This window comes from Natrix helvetica (genome assembly GCF_964273705.1).
Source record: "Natrix helvetica genome assembly, chromosome: Z".
In the NCBI taxonomy this organism is placed as follows: Eukaryota; Metazoa; Chordata; class Lepidosauria; order Squamata; family Natricidae; genus Natrix; species Natrix helvetica.
This window is the reverse complement of record NC_138554.1, coordinates 102881990-102897160: the sequence shown is the minus strand read 5'-3', so window position 1 is coordinate 102897160 and position 15171 is coordinate 102881990. Positions and strand designations below refer to the sequence as shown.

Sequence of the window (15171 nt, the reverse complement as noted above, 5' to 3'; positions counted from 1 at the left end):
AATATAATAACTATACTTAACTGTTCCATCAATGAGAGCAAAGACTGGGAGAGAGAGCTTATCATTGAGAGTTGTGTGCTTCATTTCCAAAATGTTCATGTCTGCAATTACTATCTTATTTCTTTACGTTTGCCCTGAAGAATTTAGCACTTTAGGTCTACTGGCACTTGGACTACAGCATTTTCTCATCTCGGTCTGTTTTTGGCTAGTGCATTGTGTCCCGATGGCTTTTCAAACTGGTTCCTTTTTGGAAAAATAATGTTTTTATTTGAGAAAAATGTGCCATAGTTTCACAGAAATATTTGTAATTCTACTGAGACTCAGGAAGGACAATATTACTGGATGTGGCTGCCATCTATAATCTTTATAGTGTCAACAAGTTCCTGCTCTAGATTAGTGACATTCTTTTGTATGTGGAAATAAATGTCTATGTTATTATTTTCTGCCTTTTTTGTTTGTTTTTTCTTTTGCCTTACACAGAAGAGAACAAAATCTGCAACCATCAGTTCTTCTTAGAAACTATTAGTTCAAAAGAATCAATCTATGACACAACTTCACAATTCTTTCCATGTGAAAAAAGCAAAGAGCAACAAGGATGCACTATGTAATATAGTTATGAAATAATAAAACTAAAAAATGATCAAAAGCTAGCCAGATGAAAGTATGTGTCGTTATCCCTCTGTCATGATCAGATCATGCCCTGGTGGCTATGAGATTTTTCAGTACTTCATGGAGGCAGGATCTATTTGAATGGTCTGCTCTTGGTGACTAATGGACCTGTTTCAGAAGGAGCTGAGGAATAACCTGGGGGTTCTGTTCACCCACCTGTTCAATTTAGCCGGCCTGGCCTAATTCCCAATTTTAGTCCCTCAAGCCTGCATTTTTAAGTTTTTTAGGGGTATGCTTTTTAGTTGCTTTTAATTTTTACTTTTCTGTACAGCTGTATTAGGTTTAATTCGTTTTTAAGGGTATAGGATATTTATCTTTTGTATTCGTTTTAATGAGACACCTGTACACTACCCCGAGTCCCTTCGGGGAGAGGGGGCGGTCTATAAATCCTGAAAAATAAATAAATAAATAAAGGCTTTGGCCACAATCTGAAATCAGAAATCTGCCAAGGCCCTGAACAAGATATTATTCTCAGTTTGAATCTAAGCATAGAGCAAGTCCATTGGAGATGCCTGGGAAACGGACTTGCCAGATTATTTGGGAACAGTTTGAGCCTGTTGGATGGAAAGAAGCAGTCTGGTATACAGGAGTTGTTAAGTCAATTACTTTCTTATTAGATCCTTGCCCCTCCTGACTGGTGAAAACATCAAGTATTGCGACATGCAGATTAGTCATTGCTGCAGGAGGGGCTGTTTCTGGTATCATTTAAGGAAATCCAGGTTCACCTTCTCAAGAAACCATCAAAGTTGCCTTGGCAATTTTCATCTAGTGTCCCACCTCGCTTTTCTAGGGTAGGTGGTGGAAAAAGTGGTTGCTTTTTTGCAGGGCCCTGAATTGACATGGATTATCTGGGTGCCTTTCAGTTGGATTTCAGGCTGGGTTATGGGATAGAAGCAGCATTGGTCATGCTTGTGTATGATCTCTGATGAGGGAAGGGTGGAGATAGTACAACTATCTTTGTACAGCTTTTAATGTACTATATTTATTATTCTATATACAGTCTTGCAACCTCCTCCACCTACGTATTTAATTATTTAACTGTTTTATGTATGTATTTTATAACGCATTTTAGTGACTGTACACCGCCCCGAGTCCCTTTCGGGAGAAGGGGCGGTCTATAAATACGAATAATAAATAAAAAATAAAATAAATAAAATATCCTTGCTCTGCTTGATCCTTCAGTGACTTTCAATACCATTGACCATTATCCTTTTGGACCATCTACAGGATTTTGGTATTGGGTGGCACAGTATTGCGCTGGTCTCCTTTCTCCAAGGCCAGTCCCAATCAGTTTTAATAGGGAGCAATAAGACCAGCCCACAGCCAGTCAATTGGGCTGCCACAGGACTTGGTACATTCTCTGCTTCCTTTTAACATCTACATGAAACCGCTGGGTGATCACCTGACATCATGGGATGAGATATCATCAGTATGCTGATAATGCATGATTTACATCTCCATCCCTGGTGAGCCAAGCATGCTGTGGCTGCCCTTTTTCAGTGCCTAGGAGCTGTAGGAATCTGTAGGGGGGACAGTAGGCTTAAATTGAACCCAAGCAAGCCAGAGTAGCTGAGGGAGGAGGGACCTCAGGATCTGTTTATCATCATTAACTCTGAATGGGGTTGTACTACCCTAGACAGACCCAGTGGGCAACTTGGGGGTGCTTCTGGACTCAAAGCATATGTGGCAGTCATGCTTGGGAAGAACTTTGCACAATTTTATATTGTGTACTAGTTGTGCCCTTATCAGGATTGTGAGGCTCTGTGTGTGGTCAATCAAGCCCTAGCCATCTTTTGGCTGGATTGCTCCAATACATTCTACATGGGGCTACCCTTGAAGATATTTGGAAGCTTCAACTAGTGCAGAATGCAATGGCACAGAAAGTGCTTGGAGCCTCTAGGACTGCACATATAACATAATTACTACATGAGCTGCATTGGTTACAGTTTCCTTCCAGATCCAATTCAAGGGCTTGGTTGTTACCTTTAAAGCCCTATATGGCCTGGGTCCAGGATATCTGAGAAGTCATCTCTCCCCAATGGGACTAGCTCTACCCCACTTGTGCCAGTGTTAGAAGCCTGCTATGGATCTTATTTTAAGGGATTCCATTAGGTGGATCTAAGGAGAAGAGCCTTTTCCAATGTGGCCCATTCCTGTGGAACAACTCAACCACTGGAGATGAGAACGTCTCCTACACTTTTAGGTATATATGCTTTTCCAAATTGCATAGTCATATGAAGCTACATGCATGTACTGGTTTATTCTATTTGTCTTTCCTGCAGCTTCCTCACTGAAGATAAATATAATGCAAATGCTTTAGATAGATTGAGTATTTGGCAATCTGAGCAATTTATTAAACATTTTTAAAATAATGGCAGCTTTAGTACTGGAATTCCTTCACCAAAGAAATTATTCATACATAATTATTCACTTTATCACTTTTAACAAGTGTGGCAAAATGGGGAAAAGTTAAAATCCAAGAAGTTTGGGAAATATGAAGTAACCTTCAAATTATCTAATCAATATTAGTAATCAACCAGTAACGCATCTGGCATTTATATGTTGAACAAATCTCGAACCCAGCAAAAACAAGGCTCAGTTCAAAGAAGAGTAGACTGAACTAAAGACAGTTAGTTAGAGGATCCATATATGTTATGTATCTTGGAAAGGAGACTGATTTATTACTTTATATTGATATATTTTATCACAATTTAAACTGCATGCATGTGCATGCACACATGTGTAGAATAAGTGTAGTTACAGTATTTGAAGTGTCAAACTAGTTTTAGAAATCCCATTTGTAAACCAAACAAGTATTTGATGCAAATCACTGGCTTTCAGCCTAATCTGTTTAGAAAGGGTAATGGGTTGAAATTCTCTCTTAAATATAATTTGAAAAGAATAAATCTTCAAGAAATAAGTCTGAAATAGGAAGGAAACACTTTTATGAATAAATGAATAAATGTTGCTTTAAAAAAAAAATCTCACATGAATACCATTTGGAGAAAATAATGCACTTGATATTTTCACAGTGAATGGAAATCATCCCATAACTATTTGCTAGATAACATTATCTAGAATGGACTCTTTAATCATATTCATTGGAAGGGTTGTCTCTGTCTTTCTCCCTCTTCCATTTTTCTCTCTCTCCCTCTCTTCCATTCTCTTTCCCCCTCTCTCTGTGAGTGTATGTGTGTGTGTCTTATCAGATTCCCAAGAACATGCTAGAGGGTTATTAGTTTATTTGAAAGAAGGAAGCAGTTCCGGAATAGCTTTGATGAAGTAAAACAAAAGCTATTAGTTGGATGGATGGGATGTTCATAATTTTAAAATAATAAAAATGTAAAGAAACATAATATACATCAGATCAAAAATATTTAAAATAGATTAATTGCAACTACACCTACACAAATTTTATAAATTTGAAAATAAATTTCAATTCTAAATCAAAATGCAATAGACACCTTTAGTTTTTGGTTTTTGTTTTTGTTAAATTATTCCATCAGAATTTAACATCTGCCTTTCTAAAACTCTGGTTTTATAGGAATTTGAGCAACAATAGAATAACTACTCTGGAAGCAGGCTGTTTTGATAATCTATCCAATTCCTTAATAGTTCTAAAACTGAACAGAAACAAAATAAGCATGATTCCACCGAAGACTTTGAAGCTACCCTATAAATTTTATAAATACACACACACACACAGAGAGAGAGAACAAATGGTAACAAATGACTTATGTTTTCTTGTTGCTGTTGTCAAAATTTTAAGAGCCAAATTCTCAACAATGTCTTCTACAAATAAGAAGAAATATTGAACCATTTATAGTAAATCAAAGTCATTCTTTGAAATAGCATTAAATGAAACCCTAGTGAAAATTCGGTTCACACAACATTTGGGTTATTTTAAATACACTTACTGAGATATTCCACTTGTAGAAAGTAGAAACTGTACACGGATAACACATCCAACCCTTAATATAAGAAACACTGGAAAGGGAAGAGTTAATAGATTCACTAGATGTAGAAACCATAGAAATGTCTTCCTAAAACCAGCAGGGGGTGTTGTTACTGGGTTGTGGTTATCAAATTCCTGTAAGGCATGACCTTGGAAAAATTCTGACAATCTTGCCTGGCTTTGATTACATGATTTTAGGTTCCTCTTTTTTCTTTTCTTTTCTTTTCCTTACTAAGACAGTCACCCCGCTTCATACTTTTTAAAACATGAAGAACAGAGAGGGAGAAGCTTGAACTGCAAACATTCCCACTCCCCCCCTAAGAATTTTATATTTCCAATTTACACCAAGTTCTCACTACCTGGAGCAATCTTGGTTTCCACTAAGACTTCAGAGTTCTCCTTGTAATCCATTAGTCACTTCCCTTAAGAATCAATCTTCATAGCCAATGGAGTAAAATAGGCCCAGATGTGTGTGTAATGCTAGATGTTTTAACTTATACCTGGAAATCATTCTTTTTCTCTTTTAAAGTGGAGAGAGGGAGGAAGGGAGGGAGAGAGAGAGGGAGAGAGAGAGAGACCCTTGATCATGGAAATGGTTATATAACGTTTAGCTAAAGTATAATTGTGGTATTGTTCTAATTGGTATGTTCAATAAAGTAACCTAACTGCTTGCTTGTTTTATCTTCAGGACAGTGATTATGCCAATCACTTCTGAGTTCAACCCTGACTTTGTATTAGTATCAGCTGGCTTTGATGTTGTGGAAGGACATGAACCTCCTCTAGGCGGGTACAAGGTGACAGCTCAATGTATGTATTAATTTTTCTTTTTTTAAAAAAAAATCCCTGTGTCCTGACATTATTTTAGGCTGTCTCATGTAGTCCATTCTTATTTTGACTAGATTGCTGTCACACACGTGAATTCCACAAGCCAAACTAAGCCAATTTGTGAAAATGTGTTCCATTGTATTATGTAATACATTAAATATATGTCAACGATTAACTTTTATTTTCTCCAAAGATTCCTTCTCCTAGAAAATGTTTTGTTTTTCCATCTCATTTAAATGTCTCTAAATTTTATTATCAATGGTATTTTATTGCTACAGAAGTGTTTCTATTTCCACCTGCAACCTCCCATACAAACAACATTTTTCCTAGCTTTCTTAATCCACGCACCATAGAAGCCTACCAGGTTGTCTTCTCTTATGTTGCAGTTGAAGTGTGAGAATCTAAGAAGGTTTCAGACAGCTGAAAATATTATTGCATAGTGGAAAACAGGATGTTCAACACATGCTTAATACCAGGTTTTTGTTAGTAGCAGGAATGCAGAAAATGAAAATGGGCAAATGCCACTTAAAAGCAAATGTGGAAAATGACAGGCCAGATTAATATCCCAGAGAGAAAAATGTAGAAAGAGCATGCTTTATCTGAACCCAAGATAAATATCAATTTGGGAATCAATTTCAAAAGTCAGAGACTATAAACTTTAGTCTATCAGTTGTCTAGCAGTGATGATCTGCCCTCCATTCCTGTTTTGGGGGATTCTGACATATGACCAAGTAAAAAAATATATGATGGAGTTTTGATCATGGCATCATGGCCATTATCTTTTGACCACACCTTACAGCTACTCCTGGAAAAGGTCAAAATTCTGTCACCTGAATTTAACACTCAAATGTGCTTCAGTCATAACATATTAACAGAACCTCATATGAACCCTAAATTCAGTTGTCCTTCAGATGGTGTTCCTGAAGTCATATTGTCAAAAGTAGTAAGCAGAGCAAATCTAAATTTGATTTGATTTTACACTTGAATACATATCAATTTACTTACTGTTAACTTTTGGTGATATATTTAATAACATTCTCCTTCTGTCAATTTCTGTCAATTCTGTAAACATTTCAATTTGGTAACAATATGAGTTTTTGAGGGCTACAGTTCTTGTGGCCCTAGGCGACTGTACGCCAGTGAGGTAGGGCTTATTTACTTAGGATGGAACCATGGAGAGAAAAGGTTTTGGCACTCTTGGAGTTGGAAGCCTGCACATATCATTTTTTCAATAGTCTGTTATTTGTTAAACAAATATGTAAACAATAAAGTAATTTTGATCTATTTTTTCTGACCATGATTTTCCAATTGTTTTCTTTTTGTCACCTCTTTGAACATAGCAGAGTATGTTTCAAATACCTTAATCGCTCTAGTTGCCTTATCCTTAAATGTTTAGACCACTCATTCACTTGGCAGAATTAATTGATGAGAGGATTTTTGTTATTGTTATTCCTCCATGCCCTAACTCTGTGATGGCGAACCTATGGCACGCCTGGTGGCATAGGTGGCACACGGAGCCCTCTTTGAGGGCCAGCGCAGCTGTACTGCGCTTGCACACCCGCCTCCCACCAGCCAGCTAATTTTTGGGTCTGCCGTGCATGCGGGAGTTGCATATGCATGCGGGGGCACAGGTTAGGGTCTGTCATGCATGTGGGAGTTGCACGCGCATGTGCAGGGAATTGCGTGTACATGAGTGGGGGAGCAGTGCTCCCCCCATACTCCATTTTTACCACAAGGAGGATTTAAGGAGGGCCTCCAGACCCTGGGGAAGGCCATTTTCACCCTCCCAGAGGCTCAAGGAAAGTCTCCGGAGCCTGGGGAAGGCAAAAATAAGACTTCCAGAAATTCGGAAAGGGGCGTGTTTCTAGCCTCTGGAGGGCCCCCAGAGCTTGGGGAGGATGGAAACTCACCTTCCGCGCACAGGGGATCATGCACACATGCATGCGGGGGAGAGTGCATGCGCAGGTGGGGGCACATTGCATTGTGGGTGTGGGCACACACAATTTCGGCACGCAAGGACAAAAAGGTTCGCCATCTCTGTCCTAACTTATAGCACTGTCTTCATTTGAATCTGACTCATAAATCTTATTCTAGGATCACAACACTTGCGTTTTTTATTGACTCACATTGTCATCTTGCTGCCAGGAAGATACTTCTTTCTATTGGTTTAAAAAATGCCCCTTTCATTTAAAAAAGAGATGACCGAATTCACAGTATGGTTCAGTTTTCTTCCAATTGCAAGACAAAAAAGATTGTAGAAAAATGCAGAAGAAATTTTGGCATGATATTATTTATAAGAAAAACTACAGCAAACCTACTAGCAATGAAAAGAAGCAATGAAAAGAAGCAATAATTAGAAACCAACTTTAGTTACAAAGCTGAGCATAAGATTCTTTGGGTGTGACAATGTTATGAAGTCAGATAAACAGATTTCATAAGATTAACATCTAATTGCCATTTTATTCTAGCAAGCTGCATCATATGCATGGCAACCGATATCACCTCTGAAAAGACTTGCTAAAGTTCTGGGTTAGACTCAAAATAGTTTTATTTCCATACACAACAATAGTTGATGTCAGTAGGAATGTTGTTTAGAGTCACAGCCCACAATTCTTATATATATATATATATATATATATATATATATATATATATATATATATATATATATATATATATATATATATATATATATATATATATATATATATATATATATATATATATATATATATATATATATATATATATATATATATATATATATATATATATATATACATATACATACATACATACATACATACATACATACATACATACATACATACATATACATTATATTCTTTTTATCCAGTACTAATTAGATTTCCTTTATACTGCCAGATACTATTATTATTTTCTTCGCTGTTAAGTTTTTTTTAAAGCAGAAACAAAGAAGTGATGTTCAGAATGGTGTGAATTACCATGTCATTTGAGAAGGAAGATGCTCTGTTACTCATATACAATTTAATGCATTCCATCACATATATAGATTCTTGGCTGTGGAACTGAAAGAGAGGTTTGGCATAAGAAATATAGAATATGCCAGTGTTTGGCCATATTCTAATTTTCTTTTTAAAATTCTGTTTCCAATATTTGTGATCACCTATATTTATATCCCAAAACTATTTGACTTATTTATTTTCAGTTAGCATTTTTAACATTTCATAATTGGTTTGTCTCTGTACTTACTTACTTTTTTCTTCATTTGTGTTTCATTACTGCTTCTCATTGATATTGGTTTATTCCTATTTATGCTACCATATTTATTACTATTGTAATTTTTAATTATGAAAAATATTTTATTTGCTTTTCTAGATTCTTCCCCCATTATGCAAATGTTTTAGGAGATAATGAAGTGATTAAACTATTTTAAGGTAAAACAATAACATTTAATATAGAAAATAGCAGGCATAAAATAAAATATTATTTTGTGGTTTTCCGTTTTATATACTGATGGAAAAAAGTATAGAAAAATATAAAGTAAAGAAATATTACTAATAATATTAACTATAAAAAAGTTTTATGTTCATCTATTTATTGGTTTTTATCCAAAGCATACAGGAAAAAATGCAAAGTGAAGCTGTTTTCTGGGGCAACATATCTGAATAAATTTAAGATGTATATACAGCACATTTTTTTATGACAGAAGAGCAGAATTGCTTCTAGGAGTTTCTGCCTCAGATGCCAAAATAGCTATCACTTCTATAAAATGTTCAAGACATCATTTTCTGCTATGAATGGGGACAAAGTGTTTAATTTAAATGTTAATTTAAACATGAAAAATATGCTTTCAAACCAAAATTCAGCTGTATTCCAAATTTTAGGTGAAGATGAGGGCAACAGTATGCGTATTAGAGAAAATGACAAAAAGTTTTATGTTACTGGATATTGCATGCAGACTGTACATTAAGTGAGTTTATATTAAAAATAATGCTTTAAGAAACATGTATACAAAGAATTGAACAACTTTTAAAGCAAATTTGAATTGATGTAGAAATGAAACAAACTAAAATTAAGATTTGGACCGAGTTGTGAAAATAGGATGGAGAAGAAGCAGTATATATAGGACAGAGAACAAGGAGTATATATATATTGTTACCTTACTTATAAAAATAATAAATGTGAGATTTTTAAAAAATCTGAAATCAAATTTAAAAAATGTGATTTATCTATAATGTATTGAAGCATGAAACTGTTTTGGAAAGGCTTTTTCATAGCAACGTTTTAAAAAATTGTAATTATTAATTTATATATTCAGTGCTATAAAATAATAGAAAAAGTATTTCCTTTCTCTTTTAGTTTTTAAAAATTGTTTCTTTTTCTCGTATATGGGATAAAGGACTTTTCCCCTTCTAACTCAACAAGAAATATTTTCATTCCTAGTATTTTTTACCTTTTAATATTCTTGACTTACATGGGAAATGCAAGCATGTACTGATAACACATGTATATTTTAGAGTGTGTAACCTTTGCTAGATTGTTCCCTTTTCAATTGGTTTCTCATAAAACTGTCCAGATAAAGTGTACAATCCTTAAACAGTGATATAACTTGATTAACCCAGATAGTTCCCAAGCTGTCAGGTGACAATTGTATTGATGGTAAACAATAAAGTGTCAAACAAAACATTAAAATTTGGGGCTTTCTGTTTTCCATGGAAGGCTGAACTTAGTGACCTGTTAAAACTTAGCTCTTGTTTCTTTCTTATCTTAAAAAAACTATTTGGCATTAGGTCAAAATGGAATAATAATTTGTAGTAAAGAAAAATTGCCTTGAAGCATTTATATTGAGGGCATATTATTCAGAGTGATATTTTTTACTTCCTTACTCCTATATCATTAATGACATTACTAATGCATTACTAATGCACTTAATATATTAACCAATGAATAGAAATAAATTACTGAATATTTAGCCATTGATATCCATTTTAGAGGTATCCATTATTATTTTTAGAAGTAACTTATAAAATTATTTTTTCCCAAAGAATTTTTGTTTTAATTGAACTATAACCCCTACAAAAGTTGAATCACAAGGCGGGAAATCAACAGTACAATATTTATTAGATTCAATTAAAATGTCACAAAATAGGTTATTAGCTTTCATTTTTAAAGATCCCCTTTCCTGCTGGATGATGCAAGAAATAGAAAAACCTAGCAGCGGTACATCTTTCCCTCCATTCCTAAAGTGGAATTTAAGAGAATTCATCAGAAATGACTAGATGACTTTCTGGTGTGTTATAAAATATTGTTAAAACAGAGTTTTGAAAGCAAGAATAAATGCTTTCCATGTTTAACGATATAAAATCAAGTTGTTATTTAATTCTGTTTCAAGTACCAATCTTTTGAATATAAGAGAAATAAAGTGGTACAATATGGGAAAAGTAATAGCTAACGTTTTAGATGATGCAGTTAGTAAAGAAATAAATAAATAATATAATGTATGGATGTGCTTTATTTACTTATCATGTGAATCATCACAACTTATTATGATTGGCCAAATAGAATTTGCTATAATACTTGCAAACATTTTAAAATAGCAGAATTATTTTTAGGGAGGAAAATAAAAGAAATGCAAATTTCCATTGGCAGTTCTTTGGAGGTGGGGGAATGCAACCTTGTTTGCTTGTTCAGCAGCTGCATTTCAAGCTGTGACAAGCTGTTGACACTTCTAATCTTCTAACTCTGTGTAGTGGACATTGAAAGCCCAAGAGGCGAAAGAAAGGCAGCATTTTTCATTAAGGTACTGATCCATCCTTTTTGTCTTGTAAGTAGGAACTGATAAGACAAGTAATGCCAACAATAGCCATTTCAAACATGTTTTTGTTTAAATAAAATTATACTGAAAAGAATATATCTACAAGTCTTTATTCTTAAGAATTGTTACAGTATTAGAAGAAACTTCCAAAAATATTTTTATAGATCTTTAGGTAAAAACACAGCAAATAAATGGTTTGTTATGCTATTTATTCTGTGGCAGTTTCCTGCTGAACTTTTAAAGGTGCCAAGAATTGTTACCTCAAATGTTTTACCAAACAAACACTTCTTATCAGTAGCAATAATCTCACAGCAACTCCTTGGCCATGGACTTCAAAAAACAAAGGTACAATAATTCTTAGTCTACCAGACATCATTCTGGGGAAGACAGACGTATTTAAGAGTCTGAATTCTGTCCTGGTTTGTCACATAAAGCCATTAGAAGTAATCTGTGACCTAATCAGTAAGTTTATCTTTTTCACACTTTTTTCCTGATTCTTAGCCTTTGAAAGTTTATATCATCATTGGGAATCCTCCATTATTCCACTCATATATTGCCTTAACTTTTAGCAATTAGATAAATTAATTTTTAATCTGTATTAATTTTGAAACTGTTATGAAATAAGGAAAACCAAAAGGAAATGTAAAATAGTGTAGAAATCGTCCATTTTTAAAAGCATTTTTTTCAATATGTGCATCATGGGCCACACACATCTTCTGCTCCAAATAAAAACCTTATTTTATAAAGATAAGAATTTTACTTTATAGTGAGCAGGGTAATTGTAAACCCTGTATTTCCAAGATTCTAGGAACTGGAACAGCACCTTGGATATTTTTCAGGGCTTTAGGTAAGTCTTCTTAGTTTTGTATGTGATTTAGCTGTAATTAATTATGAAAAATTAAATGCTAATGAGCATTAACGAAAATGATTCAGGGAAATCTATTTCTATTTCTAAGTATATAGTTTAGAACATCTTGTGCCAGTCTGAACTCCTCTATGTGTTAATTTCAGCTCCCAAAATTCTCAGCTAATTTAGGAAGGTCCTACTCAGTTCTAGGATCCAAATTAAAGCATCACAGACATGTTTGTGTAGATCTTTTAACACATCTAACAAAGGACAGCCCACCATTTCTATGGATACTAAATTTATATTAAGTGCTGAAATCCAAGATATTTTATATTTTTATTGGTTTACAAATTTTAATATTCTGCATATGGTAAGTCTTTAGTGGAAAACAAATCAAAATGCAGTTATCAGAGATTAGAAATGTATACGGGGAAAATTATATTCCCAATCTGTATCATTTACAGAATTCATTCTATTTTCATAACAATTTGTGTATTAAAAATAGTGAAATTATTATGAAGCTAGTTCTTTTTAAACTTTTTAATATCTATTTTCTTTTAAAAAGAAAATTGTATTCATATGCAAGTGTAAGTTATTCTTTGTATTCATTCTATCCTCCATCATAGGTTTTTAGTTGTGTTTCAGCCAATGAAACACAACTAAATCTGCAGCAGCAGGTCCATTAGATAATACAGAGTTGTTGTTACTCCATTAATTTACAACTACATACTCTTAGTTTCAGTATAAAATCCAATTCAGCTGCAGATTGATGGTTCTGTTATTAGACTACACTTTCCCAATCCAGTACTTTACAGGTTTTAAAAGAGATTATTATTGTAGGATAATAACTATAGTCCAATTCAAACTGGGCAAGGACAAATTGTAATAATGCCAGTAGGCTGAAAGAGGGAGGGAGGGAGGGAGGGAGGGAGGGAGAAAGGGACGGAGGGAGGGAGGGAGAGAGAGAGAGAGAATGGTGCTGAGGAAAATCAAGAAGATATTTTGTTGTTGCTTCTCTGGATTGAGAAAGACAGGATAATTTGCTGCTCATTTTGCAGCAAATTATTTTGTACTTTTGTGCATTTCTGACAATATTTTGAACCATAAATCAGGAAATGAAATGCTATAAATAAGGATCTTCAAGCAGAGTTTTGGAATAAATTAATATGTAATTTAAGCATAAAAATGCAAGAATGTCAGCCTGTGTTCCTAAATATAATTAGGATATACAATGGCTTTTTAAAAAATCATTATTGTTCAGCTCATTTTGTTTTTAAATAAAAAGCTTACATAATGTCTTAAATATTTTTTGTTTACTCTTTGTCTGAAGAGAAATACAAATCATGTATACGTTTGGTCTGTCCTTCACTTGTCAGTCTTGTAATTCAGGCAGGCACCATACCAAAACTACAGATTCAGTGAATCATTCTATCCCTGTCAGAGAGATCTATAGAAACTGTGTATCAAAATTGTCAAGATGCTGGCTGTGCAATTTAAGTCTCAACTGTTTTTATATATGTTGCCCATGTCAATAGGGGTGGAGGTTTAAGTATGTGTTCAAGCCACAGAATATTCTTTTAGGAATTGAAATGTAAGCCATGTTAATTATATAAGGTATTTCAATTCATTAATAATCATGCAAACAATATAAACAATTCAAATGATTTAAAAAGAAAACAGAATCTAACTGGGACCAGTGGTATTAGAGAAATATTTTTTTAAAGTTTTTTTTATTTTTTCCTTTCAAATTCATTCACAAATATACACTATTATAATTACTATTAACCTTTATCTATTCATCATTAATCTTTATCGTTATTTTTTTTACAAATATATAGAATACAGTTTGGGTTACTTTCTTGCCACCCCATGCCTCCATCTTATTTTGCAACAACCTTGCTCCTTCTATCTTCTCAATCTCCCTTCTCTGCCGCCTTCTTTCCTCCTCTCCTTCCTCCTTTCTTCTTCCCCTGTCTTCCCCCCTCATGTCTTCTTCTTCTTACCCTCTTTCCTATTCTTGGGAATTAGAGAAATATTTGAGAACCCTGAAATATAGTCAAATTAGAAACCTAGATTAAAAAAAAAAAACCCTAAATGAGCACAACTAAAAAAAAAACCCACAAAGACATCCAGATAGAGTATGTTCTGTAACCATAAAATGTTAGGTATTGTTTGAAAAAGAAAGAAAAGTGTGGGAGGAGAAGAAATCTGTCCAAGGAAATGGAATATTCTGTTTGAACCCCTTAAAAATATAGGTGTTGGAGGACTAATCAGCTTTTTCTATTTCTTTCAATTTCACTATATGTCCTGTTTCTGAACTTAGTGTATGTACAGAAGATAGCTGCAGAAACTGTAGGCTCAAATTAAACAAGAGAAGCTATGTATTATCAGTAGCAATTCCTGCCTTTGCAGAAAAATAGTTAAGATATTTAGTCCTTGTTAATCACTAAGATGTGGTTAATTATTTCATTTAGGGATAGTAGATTACACTGATTTCAGTCATTGTTTCCAAAGATAAGTTGTTTTGGGGTGATTAATAATATCTTCTATGCTACACTGGCCACAGTCTTTGAAATCAAGGCTGAACATTTATTCCTTAATGATGATCATCAATGGATGAAAATAATCTTCCCCAAAGCAGGTCTTCCAGATAAATTGGATTACATATCCGCTCATTCACAGCACATCCATCTTTAGAAATAAAAGAGTGAGAGGGAAAAGGAACTGAGAAGAAGGAGGAGTGAACTGAACTTTGAGAATAACCTGAGCTTAAATAAAAGCCTTGGCACATATTAAAAATAACTATTTGATGGAAAGAGTTTATTTTGTTTTCTAAAGCTCGGGGGACTAAAATACTTTTCCAAAACCAAAATAGCAATATGTAAATTAAGAGTACAAAAGCCCAGTTTTATGATTTAGGCTGCAGTATAATTCATTTCTATCTTTCTTGCCATTGTTTTTTTAAAAACACACAACATCAAAGGAAAATGGCATGTGTTCTAAATCAGAGCTCCAGTGCTGAAGTATGACAGCACAAAAAATTAAAACTAAATAAATGTGCTGCTTTAGCTCTCA

General features: G+C 34.1%; 1 protein-coding gene across 1 annotated transcript in view; it reads left to right on the top strand.

The window, feature by feature from the left end:
- Nucleotides 1-15171, top strand: part of HDAC9 (histone deacetylase 9) — a 506624-nt gene that overhangs the window by 442109 nt on the left and 49344 nt on the right. Inside the window, exon 25 of the mRNA XM_081970663.1 lies at nt 5313-5431. Coding sequence (XP_081826789.1) covers nt 5313-5431 — 119 coding nt within the window. The remainder of the gene's footprint in view (nt 1-5312; nt 5432-15171) is intronic.